Source organism: Lytechinus pictus, chromosome 16 (assembly GCF_037042905.1).
Source record: "Lytechinus pictus isolate F3 Inbred chromosome 16, Lp3.0, whole genome shotgun sequence".
Lineage (NCBI taxonomy): Eukaryota > Metazoa > Echinodermata > Echinoidea > Temnopleuroida > Toxopneustidae > Lytechinus > Lytechinus pictus.
The window spans coordinates 14,259,701-14,274,120 of NC_087260.1; the positions used below are offsets into that span (position 1 = coordinate 14,259,701).

At 36.5% G+C, this 14,420-nt stretch overlaps 2 protein-coding genes across 3 annotated transcripts in view; both read left to right on the forward strand.

Moving 5' to 3' along the window:
• LOC129278778 (high affinity choline transporter 1-like) overlaps positions 1-3,149 on the forward strand; it is a 24,135-nt gene extending 20,986 nt beyond the window's left edge. For both annotated transcript variants that reach the window (XM_064111218.1, XM_064111219.1), the window contains one exon: positions 1-3,149. This exon is cut by the window's left edge and continues 352 nt beyond it. In XM_064111218.1, the coding sequence (XP_063967288.1) occupies positions 1-191 (191 nt within the window). In that variant the 3' untranslated portion in view covers positions 192-3,149.
• Positions 3,150-5,947: 2,798 nt separating this feature from the next.
• LOC135157110 (uncharacterized) lies at positions 5,948-11,793 on the forward strand. Its single transcript, XM_064111623.1, has 3 exons — positions 5,948-6,229; positions 10,750-11,125; positions 11,741-11,793. Exons 1-3 carry the CDS (start codon positions 6,221-6,223, stop codon positions 11,791-11,793), a joined length of 438 nt encoding a protein of 145 aa, XP_063967693.1. The 5' UTR covers positions 5,948-6,220.
• The last annotated feature ends 2,627 nt before the right edge of the window (positions 11,794-14,420 follow it).

The following is a 14,420-nucleotide window of genomic DNA, read 5'->3' on the forward strand; positions in this document are numbered from 1 at the left end:
TCATTTCGTGCATCACCGATGTCGTTTTTAAGAGAGGTTTTCTTCACGAGAAATACGACATCTTTAAATGTGTGGTCGACACCGAGGTCAAGTCGGCCAAGGAGGTCATCGTTAAAAGTACGTCCGATCCCACGGGCATGACGGAAGACAAGTGTGTCGGCATTGACAACGTAGCCATGACCGATTTCTAGGGCCTTTTACAACCGATAATGTCGCAGCGACGCATAATGTCGCAATTGCGACATTATGCGTTGATTGTGACATTATGCGTTGGATGATTTTGGCATAATGTCACAGCCAACGCATAATGTCGTACGTAGCTTAAATTACTAACGCATAACGTCGCAAGTCTTAACGCATAATGTCGCATCGGTATTCTATTCAGGAATCGAGTTGCAGAAAGTTATATTTTCACTCAGTAATTTGTTCAAGCTCTGTCATCTGACCGTTTTAGTAAGTGTGTTTGGTGGGACACTCAAGCGCGAAAGCAGGGGGGGGGGGCATTATTGAATCCATCATGATGAAAAGTTGTCACTTTTTAAAGAATTGATATTTTATCGTTGTTCATGACATTTTAGAAAGAAATTATATTTCGTATTGTAACTCGCAATGTACCGTATGACAATAATTTTATAAGCGATAGGTCCTATACCAATTTTCCCCCGGGGGAGAGGAGAGCACGTGATAAATTAAGAACACGTTGGTAAGTAGCGTGAGGGGGCAGAATTAATAACCATCCCCGGAAAAGTAAAAACCTTTCTTTCTTACTGAAGAGTTTCAAAAAATTTAATAAAATGTGCACGAAATCATTAAATAGCACTTAAGATTCGTTTTTCACACCCCTCCTCACAGAAAAAAAAATATGCGTATGTATTTCTTTAAAAAAGATCACCGGGCATTACAATGTTTTACATGCATTGACAACCTATTTTCGTTTCTCTTCTAAATAACGAGACCCCCCGAGCAGTGGCGGCACCATGATTTTAAAACTGGTAGGTGGCAAAGGAAAAGTTGGCGACCCCAACTCAAGCTCTGCTTTCAGGGTTTTCGCCTCCTTCAAAATTGTGTCGAAATATATACTGTATTCGTTACTATGTCAAATATTATTTTGTATCTGTTTGAAGGAAATAAATGTGATTTTCAATCAAAATCAATCAAAAGAGGGGGGGGGGTAACATTTATTTTGCATGTTTCACAAAATGGAGTGTGAAGCACGAGCTTTGTGACTAGGGCGCTGGATCCAACTTGTGGGTCCCTGCTGGAGTCCAGGGGCAGAGCACGCATACATATGTGTTTCTAATACAGTATATACAGCGGGATTTCGCCAAAAGGGGGTGGGGCGCAGAATGTTTTCATTCATGTTTTCCCGATCGGCCGCTAAAAGCCATTTCTTGCTGTTGGTTTATAGAGGGAGCAGTCCCAACTAAAGACTGAAGTCTTAAGTACACTTAATTAGCTTTATTCTTACAAAGAAGATAGGTTATCTCACATTGCCTAAATAGATAATGAGAACGCGAAGCGCGAGCTCAACTTTTTGGATATTTGATGCATTTAGACCAAAGCAATGAACATTCTGAGCAGTTTTTAGCAGTATAAGATATGCGAGCGAGAATCGCGCGCTAAATGTTTAAAATATTAATGGCACATTCCGAGTAACTAACAATACAAATTATAATTTCTTTATTAAAATGTCATGAACAACAATGAAATAAAATTAAATTTGGATTTAATTTTCAGTTAGATGACTTTACTCTATTGTAAAATAAGTTAAATTGCATGTTTAGCGATATGCACAGATGATTGGTGGAATGTGTATATTTGCGTTTCACTAGTCCACACATAATTTTTTTTTTAAGTCCACCCCCTTCTCCTGACAATGAATTCGATACTGACCCCCTCCCCTGCATCCGCACCTGCCCCACCAAACACGCTCTTAAAAAACGTTCAGATGACAAAGCTTGCACAAATTAATCAGTGAAAAATATTTTATGTCTTATATTTAACTCGAGTCCTGAACTGAATACCGCTGCGACATTATGCGTTAAGACTTGCGACGTTATGCGTTAGTAGAAAAGCTACATTATGCGTTGGACGCTCTTGGCATAATGTCGCAATCGACATTATCGGTTGTAACAGGGCCCGATTGCCAGGTCTAATCATTAATTGAAGAACTAGAGATATATTGATATGCTTTTCGACTTGCACATGGCCGTACCCAGCAGAGGGGGGGGGGGGTGCCCCCGAGAAAATTTGAAAACCTACATTTTTTACTTAAAATTTTCATAAAATTCACCAAAAGTGTGCACGAAATACTTAAATTTTACTTTCAAAAATACAAAAGCGCCCCCATTAGAAGCTTGCTCGCTTCGATTTCTCGCTTTTGACTTTCTTCAAAAAAATTACACGTCTTGCACCCCCCAATAAAAAAAATTATGCGTATGGCCATGGACTTACACATATTTTAACCTAGGCCATTTTTGCCTCTGCCATTTGCACCTTTGCCGTTTTTAACCCTGTTATGTTTTCTTTTGACCTTTTTGCCATTTACGCCGAATTAACCGACAAACAAAATGCGTGTATATCATAGAAGTCTGAGTTAACTCACAACCAACTTGTTATGCAGTCCTGATTGGCTAAAAGACCAAAAGTTTCAGCATGTCTCTACTCACGACGTTTTTGTAAAAAAAAATGTATCTTGTGTGATCCCTCACCAATATGATGATGTGATATAAATTCTTCTTTCAAAAAATGTCATAGCCGATAAACGAAACATAAAGAAAAATCTTCAAAATTTGTTTTTAGTATTATTGTTGCTGCCTATGGGAATGATTTAAAAAAAAGTCACGAAGTTTGAATGATCATTCCAACGAGGCCGGTGACCTATCACCTTTATTCTCTTCTATCTGAAATAATTCCCTCAGTACTTGAATATACACTTTGTATCATTAATCATTGATAAAATATGTAATCATCTTGAAGGTACCTGTTATTCATATGTGTGGCTACGTATGCTGCTGAAAATGCTTTTTATATTTAAATTCTAGAAACATAACATATGCATACTTATATTTTTCATGACAAACTGACGTTATGTTTACACAAATTTAGAAATTTGTGAAATGGAAGAAAATAAATGTTTACTTGAATTGAAAGAAAAATTCTGATGATTATTTGTTTCATTTATCATCGAGATGTCCAAATCCTTTTTGATGCTCTTACTTGTTCTTTCCTTTCTCTGTCTCTTCTTTTTTCTTCCGCTTTTTATTTTTCCTCTCTTTTATCGTTATTTGAAAATCATAGGGAAAGCCGCCCCTGCCCCATAGCACCGCCCCTTCAATGTATAGGAGTGCGGGATGGTATGGTCGTGGAGGGGAGAAGTGGGTGGTGGAAGGGAAGAGATGGGGCTACTAAGGGAGGAGGGTCGGGCTGATGGTGATTTGGTTTTCTTGGGGGGGGGGGGTTCTTTTTTAAAGTGCACTATGTTGGTAAATAATGTCTGAAATAAACCGACTAGATTAGGTAAAGAAATTGGAATTAAATTTGTGATGTTGACAAATGCAAATGATAAATGATAAACAAATAATGTACTAATTTTTTTTTTTTAATAGAAAATTGAGGATGGGCAGCAGCCCCAAGTCCTCACTAGTACATCAATGGATGAATATTAGTAGGTCTGTCGTTCTGATGAAAAAATAAAGAATAAGCGAGAGAAAAGAGGCAAATATGGTCGCTTTTGTCGTTTGGCGCGTTTGATTACAATAAAAGTATATTGTTTTAGTTTCTTCTGCTCACCATGCAAAATCATAATCAGATGGTCATCTTCACACTTTTATTGAAAACAAAGTTACTATTCAGAATTGGAATTTTGTCGTTAGGATTTAAACTTGATAATTATGGTAACTCCCGTTGGAACTCGGCAGGACAGCAATTTCCTGGTAAACGCCAAGCTGGTATATAACCAATTACATAGGAAACATTTTACGTCTAGGTTAATCAGTCATAATGGCTGACCTTATAGACGCCATATATTACTCGGGCCTATTTATCAAGAGTGGGGATTCGAACTCACAACCTTGCGATTATGAGTCCAATACTCTAACCACTGGACCACACTGGATTTGCCTCTAACTATAGTAGGCTTACACTCTTCCTATGTTGAGCTCCAGCTGAAGAGACATATTTGAATTCAAAGCGTTGAAACTCCGGGGGGGGGTAGGAAGCTCCCAAACGGATAAGGAAAAACATACATATGATCGTGCAATGAATCAAGTGTGTTGCTATACCAGTAAATACATCTTTTGTTTTGTTATACTTGAAATCACCCCCCAAAAAATTAACAATAACAAAATTTTTAAATTGGTCTCTGCCTGAAGCCCCTAACGAAAAGTTCGATCAACCTCATGTTACAGTTTATGTTTGATGACACACGCCCTCTAACTCTATTATCACCCAATCCCATCTAGTCTGCAGGCACAGACCTTGATTTAAACTAAGTGGGTCTTTACACAAGACTAGCACAAAAAACCTTTATTTTTTCAGTACACAAGTGAATAGGCTGCATATTCAGGCCACTTAACACGGGTTGAGGACTTGCACAGCAAACGAGGGCATACCAGGCGCGGATCCAGAGTAGGACTTAATTGTTACGACTTTGCCAGAAAAGAATTCTACAGACCAAAATAGTGGACATTTTAGTCCCTAAAATTTTGACATGCACAAATTAAAATATTCATTTTAAAGTTTAAGTTTCTTAAGCATACCATAATGAACGTTTCGATGCGATCTAATAGAAATAACCTCTTTAACGCCGGGTGTTTCTGATCATTCATGATAAGCATTTTACTAAAAGATTTGTCAGTGATTTTCTTTATTTTATGTAAAGTAATGGCTCATCCGTCTGTGTAAATTGCTGATAACACTTTCATGAAATTGTTCTGACCTTTCACTAGAAATGGCTTCGATTATGTTGTTCACGTGATAAATAGGGTTGAGATATAAGACTTTAACCAAAGTACAAACGTAAAATTCCCCAACAATTTAAAGGACAAGTCCAACCCAACAAAAAATTGATTTGAATAAAAAGAGAAAAATCCAACAAGCATAACACTGAAAATTTCATCAAAATCGGATGTAAAATAAGAAAGTTATGACATTTTAAAGTTTCGCTTAATTTCGCAAAACAGTTATATGCATATCCTGGTCTGTATGCAAATGAGGAGACTGATGACGTCATCCACTCACTATTTCTTTAGTATTTTATTATATGAAATCGGGAATATTCTATTTTTCTCCTCATTGTCAAGTGAAACAACAATTAATTCCTCTCTGAACATGTGGAATGAGCATTGTTTAACATTATATGATTAAGTCAAGTTGGTCCTTATTGTCAAATCTATAAGAAATGAAATATTGTATAATTCAAACAATTAAAAACAAAAGAAATAGTGAGTGAGGGACATCATCGACTGTCTCATTTTAATTGTGCATATCACTGTTTTGTGAAAAAAAGCAAAACTTTAAAATGGCATAACTTTCTTATTTTATATCCGATTTTGATGAAATTTTCAGCGTTTTATTGCTAGTTTGATTTTTCTCTATTTATTCAAATCAACATTTTTCTGGGGTGGACTTGACCTTTAAAAACAACGATGTCCCTGAAATCAGCCTATATTTCATTCTAGTACACACACACACACTTTTTTTTTTTTTTTTTCACACACACGTCCCTCCCACGCGCGTACACACACACACCCTAGAAAACTAAATAACCCTCACCCACGTATACTGCCTGCCTTGTCACGCTGGTGCTTGTTGTAATGTTTTTTGTACTATGTTTTTTTTGTAAAAACCCAGGCACCGCGTAACCTTGAACCACTCATAATATTACACGGGATTCCCCTGCTAAACTGAAAGGGCGAATCCACTGTAGGGAAACTAATACCACCATACACAATCATGATTAGGATTTGGTTGATGCTGCATCACGTGAAAAACATCGTTCAAGCACAAAAAAGGATTATTTTCTGACACAATTTTCACATTAACTTCATTTTCCGTGAACACAACCGCCAACACACAACCCTGTTATCGTTGTCTTTGATGAAATTATTTTTGAAGACCCAACGGACTTGGTAACTTGCTTTCATTTATTAGATAAGACGTGAATATCAAGGATTTTCATATTTTGTTTTTTTACGGGATTCTGCTCTGAAGGGCAATTATGAAGAAGGTAGGTTTCTTTAATTTGAGTCCATAATCTGGTGATATAGAATGTACCGAGTTAAATCTAATAACGTAATCCTATGGTGGTGAGCTGAAATCTAAAGAAGCATTATCGGTTAATTGATTGGTTGATTGAATAGTTAATTGATTGGTTGATTGATTGATTTGGTTGGTTGTTATGTAGATTGATTAGTTGATTAATAGGTTTACTGTTTAGTTGGTTTGCCTGAATTTATCGATTGGTTAATTATACAGTGCGTCCCAGAAAAAAAGAAACCGAGATTCATCGATAATTTATCATAACTTAATCACAAATAAAATAGACAAGTGACCTACCATTGTAAAGCTTAGAATCTATTCTTTCATCTGAAATTACTTAGATTATTCCTTATTCACGCATGAATGAGCAAATACAATTTTAAGAAAGGATGCCAAAAAACTCATTTGGCGGGGGGTATCTGAATTTAAAAAAGAAAATCACATGCCTAAAAAGTGCAATATCTGCTCTTTTATTTGATACCTTAATCACAGAAAATGGTCAAGAAGTAAAAAAGTTCTGTTCCCTCGAAACAATGCTTGTATTTCCATAATTTCGTTAAATAAACGTGTTTTCACCGGTTTCCCACAGGAGCTATCATACGGTTAACAAAAGCAAGGTTTCCACTTTGGCGAGTTAACATCGCGAGTTATGGCGAGTTATAGCGAGTTGCCAAAATGAGGCACTCGCGATAACTCGCATAAAGCTCACCATGAAACTCGGGATAACTCGCGACAACTCGGCATGGCTCGGCGGAGCTTGTTCAAGCTCGGGACAACTCTCCTTGAAATCGTGAGCAGTTTAAAAATTTTTGAACATGTTCAAAAATTTTGCTAACTCGCTGTAACTCGTGCTGAACTCACCTAAACTCGTTATATACTCGCATTACTCGCAATAACTCGTAAGAAGCTCGAGATAAACTCACAATAACTCGTAATAACTCGCCACATCTGAGTATACGCGAGTGCGTTCCGAGTTTTCAAGAGCGAGATACGAGCATTGCGATCGTTTTACGAGTCAACTGGAGGTGCCCACGAGATTAGCGCGACTTTAGATCGAGCACCCCGAGTTACAGCGAGTTTCGTATGAGTTTATTCCGAGTGCGTTGCAAGTGCTCAGAGGCATGCCAGCTGAATGATACATGTCCAGTGATCTATATTTTCCCCACATATAAACCCCTCAAAAAAAGTTTGGAAATCTGAGTTTGGCCATTAATTTCTCCCAACTCCAAAATTTACACATTGCATATTTGACATCATTAAAAATGTCATTTAATTCTCTTTAATGATACCATGCTTGTTATGATCATGCCATCATGAAAAGAGCAGGATTCAAAAGTGTTGGATGAAGTCTGAATTGAAAAGCTGCAAAACGAGCAAAAAAGTTTGGAAATCTGAGTTTGGCCATTAATTTCTCCCGACTCCAAATTTTACACAATGCATATTTGATATCTTTCAAAAGATCATTTGATTCTTTTTAAAATGATCCCATGCTTGTTATGATCATGCCATAAAAAAAAGAGCAAAATTGAAAAGTGTTGGATGAGGTCTGAAGTAAAAAGCTGCAAAACGAGCAGAAATAATCATGAAGGGTCAATACAGAACATGATTCTTTTGTCTGTGTCAATAAAGATGAAAATCCATTCAAATCAAACCCCTGCTTTTTTATTTCATAATGTTTTGTTGTGGTTTATGTTTGTTTATTGTGTGTTTGCTTGTGCAGAGGTTTGTTTGATTCCATTTGAATGTTGATGTTAAGGTGCATGAAAACAATTGCTGAGAATCTCACTCATCATCATGGAAGAAAAGATCAGTGACTTTCAATATTGTGTCATTTTGCAAATTTTGAATTTTGACCTTGCCCCACATTTCAAGGCACTGCACCTCCATGTGAGCCAAAATCATATCATGGAAAGTATAATTTTAAAGAAAATTAAATGATCTATTCATTGATATTAATAACAATTGATATTTACTAAAACCGAGGAGGGAGTTTGGTTAAAGTCGGATTTCCAAACCTTTTTTTAGGAGTTTATTTTAAAGTGAGAGCACATTTTAACTGACCCACGCAATGTACACGTACTTTTAAAACGGCTGTTGCCATTGCATTATTACAACTTTCAACAAATAAGGAGAGAAATATGCCTCGATCCAAAAGATCCAAGAGTTGTGGCCATTCAGGTAGGGAAACAGCGAAAGAAGATGACATTCAAACAAGGGTAGAAGAAGTGCAGGAAGAGACAATTTAAACGGAAGAGGAGGTCAATGACGAGCAGAGCCAAGGTAAAAGAACAAGACATCAAATTAGACAAGGTCCAAGTGGAGCGCCTCTGGCAGTCTCACCTGCATCACGCTATCCAATATAGTAGCAGTGCTGACTTTGAAAACTCCTGTAAAATAATTATTCACAAAAACACCATTCATACAATGATACGATACTACGTTCATTGACAATAAATGACATTTGACCTTGATCATGTGACCTAAGACTTGTCAGTGATACTTGATTACCCCTATATCCACATTTTATAAACTGTATCTAAACTTTGAAAGTTATGACAGCAATATAGTATTAATCTCCAAAATGGCCAAAGTTCAATAACCTTAAATGACCTTTGACTTTGGTCATGTGACCTGAAACTGGCATGAGATTTTTGGTGATACTTGACTACTCTAATATCCAAGTTGATGAATCATATCCATAAGCTTTCAAAGTTATGATGGTAATTCAACAAATACCCACAACATGGCCAAAGTTCATTGACCTTAAATGACCTTTGACCTTCGTCATGTGACCTGAAACTCGCATAGGATGTTTAGTAATACTTGATTACTCTTATATCCAAGTTTCATGAATCAGATCTATAAACTTTCTAAGTTATCATGGTAATTCCAGATCACCCGAACATCACTAAAGTTCATTGACCTTTGACCTTGGACATGTGAATTGAAATTCGCACAGGATGTTTAGTGATACCTGATTACTATCATGTTCAAGTTTCATGAATCAGATTCATAAACTTTTAAAGTTATAATGTTAATTTAACAAATACCCCAATTGGCCAAAGTCCATTGACCCTAATTGACCTTTGACCTTAGTCATGTGACTTGAAACTCAAGCAGGATGTTTATATACTTTAATAACCTTATATCCTCGTTTCATGAACTAGGTTCATATATTTTCTAAGTTATGATGACATTTCAAAAACTTAACCGTAGGTTAAGATTTTGATGTTGATTCCCTAAACATGGTCCAAGTTCATTGACCATAAATGACCTCTGAAATTGGTCTTGTGACCTGAAACTCAAGAAGGATGTTTAGTAATGCTTGATATACTTTATGGTCAAGTTTCATGAACTAGGTCCATATACTTTCTAAGTTATGATGCCATTTCAAAAACTTAACCTTCGGTTAAGATTTGGTGTTGACGCCGCCGCCGCCGGCATCCATCTTTGAGTGCCAAAAATGTGCATATCCCGCCCCTTGGTCGTATGAAACTCTTATCACTCGTAACAAAATCTTTATAACTCGTTCATAGCTCGCTTTAAGTCGTATAAAGGTCACCGCAACTCATACTAAGCTCGGCCTGACTCGTTTCGCGCTCGGTTTACTCGTACAGCGAGCGTAGTGAACTCGATGTTGAGTCTTTTGTCACTGAAGCAAATTCCAGGAAAAAATGTAAATTTCACGCGAGCTTATGCGAGCTAAGGCGAGTTAGAGCTCGCGCAGCTCGCGTATGACTCGCATCTCCAACTCGCCAAAGTGGAACAAAACGGAGTGTCGAGTGACTCGGAACGCTAGCCTGTAAAACCTCTTCATTTTATGAAATTATTGAAATTCAAGCTTTATTTCAAATAACCAGAAGTTTATTATTTCTTGACCATTTCTTGTAATTGAGGTATCAAATTAAAGAGCAGATATTGAACTTTTTAAAAATGTGGTTTTCTTTTTGAAACCCAGATAAAGCCCGCCAAGTGACTTTTTGGTATTCCCTCTTCAAATTGTTTTTGCTCACTCATGCGTGAATGAGAAATAATCCGAGTAATTTCAGATGAAAGAAGAGATTCTAAGCTTTACAATGGTAGGTCACTTGTCTATTGTATTTGTGATTAAGTTATGATAAATCCCGGTTTCGTTTTTTCTGGGACGCACTGTATATTTAGTTGATTGGTTGATTGATGTGGTTAGTGTTCGGTTTGTTAGTTGGAATTGTTGGTTGATTGGTTAGTTGATAGATTGATTGTTGATTTGGCTGGTTGATTTATATTGTTTGATTGGTTAGTTGAATGATTGATTGGTTCGTTGGTTGACTGGTTGATTAATTTTTGGTTGGTTGATTGATTGATTTATTGATTGGTTGTTGGGTTGATCAACATAAGAAATAGATCGTGAAACAAAATTTGGCTTATTGATTTTGTTGAAGTAGGCATGGCTAAAAGGGATAGCGTTTGGAAAAAAATATTTTTGTGATATTTCCTTTTGTTAATCAGTTGGGAGGAAAGAGAACATCAAGCATAAATCCTCCAGGAGCGGCCATCAACGACTTCAACGAAACTTATGACTATGATAAGGTGCTCGACGATGACGGCGTTCAATCATCAAGCCACATCGACACTCGACCGCTCATTGACGAGAACAGGGGCCAACATGATCGTTGTCGAGGTCGACATCAACAATCTGGAACCGGCGACGTCTGCGAGGTTGAACTAATCACAGATGATTCAGTAGGGACGAAAGTCAGGGATATCCAAGAACAATTGGATGAAGTTGTCGAAATCATGGTGAAAAACATCAAAATTATTCTAGACAGGGAAGGGAAGATCGAGGATTTGGAACGCATATCGGAGGACATCCGTGAACGGGCAAGTATTATTGCTTTATACATGAGCCCATCTTGTCTTTAAACGATATATATTCCCGACTTTCACCCAGAAGTCATGGCCCTGGGTGCTGGGGGTGCTATATTATTCTCAATAGGCAGCACCCCCAGGAATTCTCCTAGGTGTGACAACTATAATGAAAAAAATTTAACCAAAATGACCTCAATTTTTTTCCTTTTCCTTGTCAAACTTACATCAGCACCCCCTGTAAAAAATCGTTCCCGAAATTATAATTTCCTTATTTAAAAGCGGCAAATATCCTAATCGGACAAACACGAAAATCATTTCAGTTTTTTATTATTTACTGGAAATGTATAGTGATATGGATTTGAATCATCCTATATAACATTCTTAGAACTTGTCAATTACATTTTCCCATTTCTCTGTTCGGGTAATCATAGCTTTCATGCTTTGGCTTTTTATACAAAATACAATTATGATAATTAGCCAGTTTTGACAGAGAAAACTTTGTCCTTTTCCCTATTTCTATCAACACAAACATTTTGATAATCGTAATAATAATAATCATCATAATAATGCATTCTTATTCAATGTATTCTTGTGTCCCCTTTTTTTCTTTTTCAAATCTATTCCCTTCCAGGCCGACGAGTTCCGTCGTGTGACAAGGAAGCTTTTATTAAGACAAGTCATTAGAAGAAACCGTTGGCGTTGTGGCTTGATAATTGTTATGATTATTTGCATCTGCTTCATGGTCCTTGCTATTGTCGGATGGGCCTGTTTCTTTGAAAAAGAAAGTGGCCATTTCACGAGACACCTTAACTGTTCTAGAATGTGAATACGAATAGCTATAAAATACATCGCCTATATATGCAGATATGTGATTAAAATTTAGTCTGCTTGGTATGACATGTATGAAGAGGGCTGAAAATAAAGAAAGATAATATAAGAGCAGGACTTCAACGCTGAAACAAATGAAAATAAATTAAGTAGGCATGAAATGGTGAATTGAATTAGGTAAATGCAGCTACCACTGCAATGACTATGCACAAAAATATGTATGATAGTTTCTTTATTATTATAACAAAAAGCACATAAGTCACCTGACACTAATCGTTACAACGCATCATATGTATGATTCTATTAACTATTTGAACTGTAACCACCACATGTTTACATCTACTTAAAATGTTAATGTTTGTATGAAGTTCAAAGAATCAGATTGCATTGACTACAATGGACAATCAATCGTAAAAATCAAGCGTACGATTAATCGCTAACTTTTGTGTTACTTGACCTAGATCATATTAGTATATTTACAATTGATATTGGGAAATCGTTATCCTTATGTCATGAATGTCGTATTAATATTGCTAGATATGATTATCATTGTATCATTATATATGGGGATACCTATCATGGCCGTATACGCAGCGGGGGGGGGGCATTTTCACAAAATTAACCAAAAGTATGAACAAAATCCTTTTAGTTTCACTTTACAAAATGCAAAAGCGCCCCAATGACAAGCTCGGTCGCTTCACTCCCTCGCTTTCGAGTTTTAATAAAAACTTTTAAGCGTCTTGCCCCCCCCCCCCCCCAGCAAAAGATTTCTGCATACGGCCATGATTCCTATCCCACAGTTATCGTAAATATATATTTATTTCATTTATGCTGCCAGATTGTATGTATTATAAAGTTGTGTTCAAAACTTAGTGAACCCCTTCACAAAATGTACTTAAATGTAAACAACATCATAGCAGTGTTCTGTGAGCCCATAGAAACAAACTCGATATAATGTAATATTTTATCACCTGAAATTACAATCAAATATCTAAAACATAGCAAAACTTAAAGACTCTAATGTTCATTTTCGAGTGGGGTTCACTAACTTTTGAGCACCTCTTTATATCCATTTTTATTAAGTTGTATGGATGCCATATGGTATCATGATTCCTTACATTTTAAGTCGAATAGAGTAGATATGAAAATAAATAAACCACACATAAAATTTAGAGTTAGAAACCAATTATATGAAGCCTAGGATTCCATAGATTTTTCGGAAGCAAAATAATAACATTCGTTTAGAACAATGGAATTATCCAAATATTTGTGTTTTTTCCTTAAAGAATTGTGCCAAAGAAATGGAGCTCATGACTTTTCATTGGCGTATATGTTCCAAGGACTTGCCTCGCAGTTATCAAATTATAGTGTATCATTATCATGTGTATGGGTCCGATAGGAGGGTATATTAACATGTAGAATTACATAATTGGGAAAAAAGGGCTTGAACAGGATAAGCTTGGTTTTGTTATACGAAATATGGAAATGAAATAAGGTGTTACATGGGCTATGGATACTTGTGTATAATGTCACTATTTTTTAATGCGTTGTTTGTTGTATTTTGTTGGTAATGAATCTTACAAAATCTTAAACACGTTTTAAATAATTGATGTATTCATTGTTGTTGGGGGATATTGCTTTTGGTACACTACTGCAGGGATGGATCCAGTTGGGTGTCTCATAAAGATGTTCGTAAGTTAAAGGAGAACGAAACTCTTGGAGCAAGTTAGCTTTTGTGAAAGCAGACAAATCAAAGAATAAGATCAACAAAAGTTTGAGTAAAATAGGACTAGCAGTAGAAGAGTTATGAGCATTTGAATGTCGAGATCACTAATGCTATGGAGATCCTCCCATTGGCAATGCGACCAAGATCTATGATGTCACAGATGAACAACTCTCCCCTTTTGGACACTGAAAATATACCCCAAAACATATCTTTTTGCTCATTCTAATCATATGACAAACGATTCATCAATGATATAATGTTGTGAAACCTCTGTACTTGTCCTCTCATAAAGAGAACACCTCACCTTGTGATAGACTCTATAAAAGTGAGAATATAAGTGAAATAAGTACTAAAGTAATGAGGGAGTTGTACGTGTGTGACATCACAGATCTTGGTCGCATTGCCAACGGGAGGATCTACATGGTATTAGTGATCTCAATATTCAAATGCTCATAACTTTCTTATTATTCATTCAATCTTCCTCAAACTTTCAACAATATGTTTTTTTGATTTTTCTCTTTGATATGGATTCAGCTGGTTTCAAGGGTTTCATTCTCCTTTAAGAGCAACTATAAGAACGACTGGTGATCCTTTCTTGCGGTAAATGGTATACACCAAATGCTCATTGGCGATGGTTTAAAGCGTAAGAAAGGTTCACCAGTCGTTCTTAAAGTCCCTATTAACTTACGAACAGCTTTATGAAACACCTCCAGGATGGGTAGGAGGAAGGGGAGGGGGGCGGTGATTTATATATATA

Bases quoted from the DNA above. Each gene is read 5' to 3' on its own strand.
- LOC135157110 (XM_064111623.1), top strand. The intron at 11,126-11,740 runs GTATTATTGCTT...ATTCCCTTCCAG, and splicing joins GGACATCCGTGAACGGGCAA to GCCGACGAGTTCCGTCGTGT.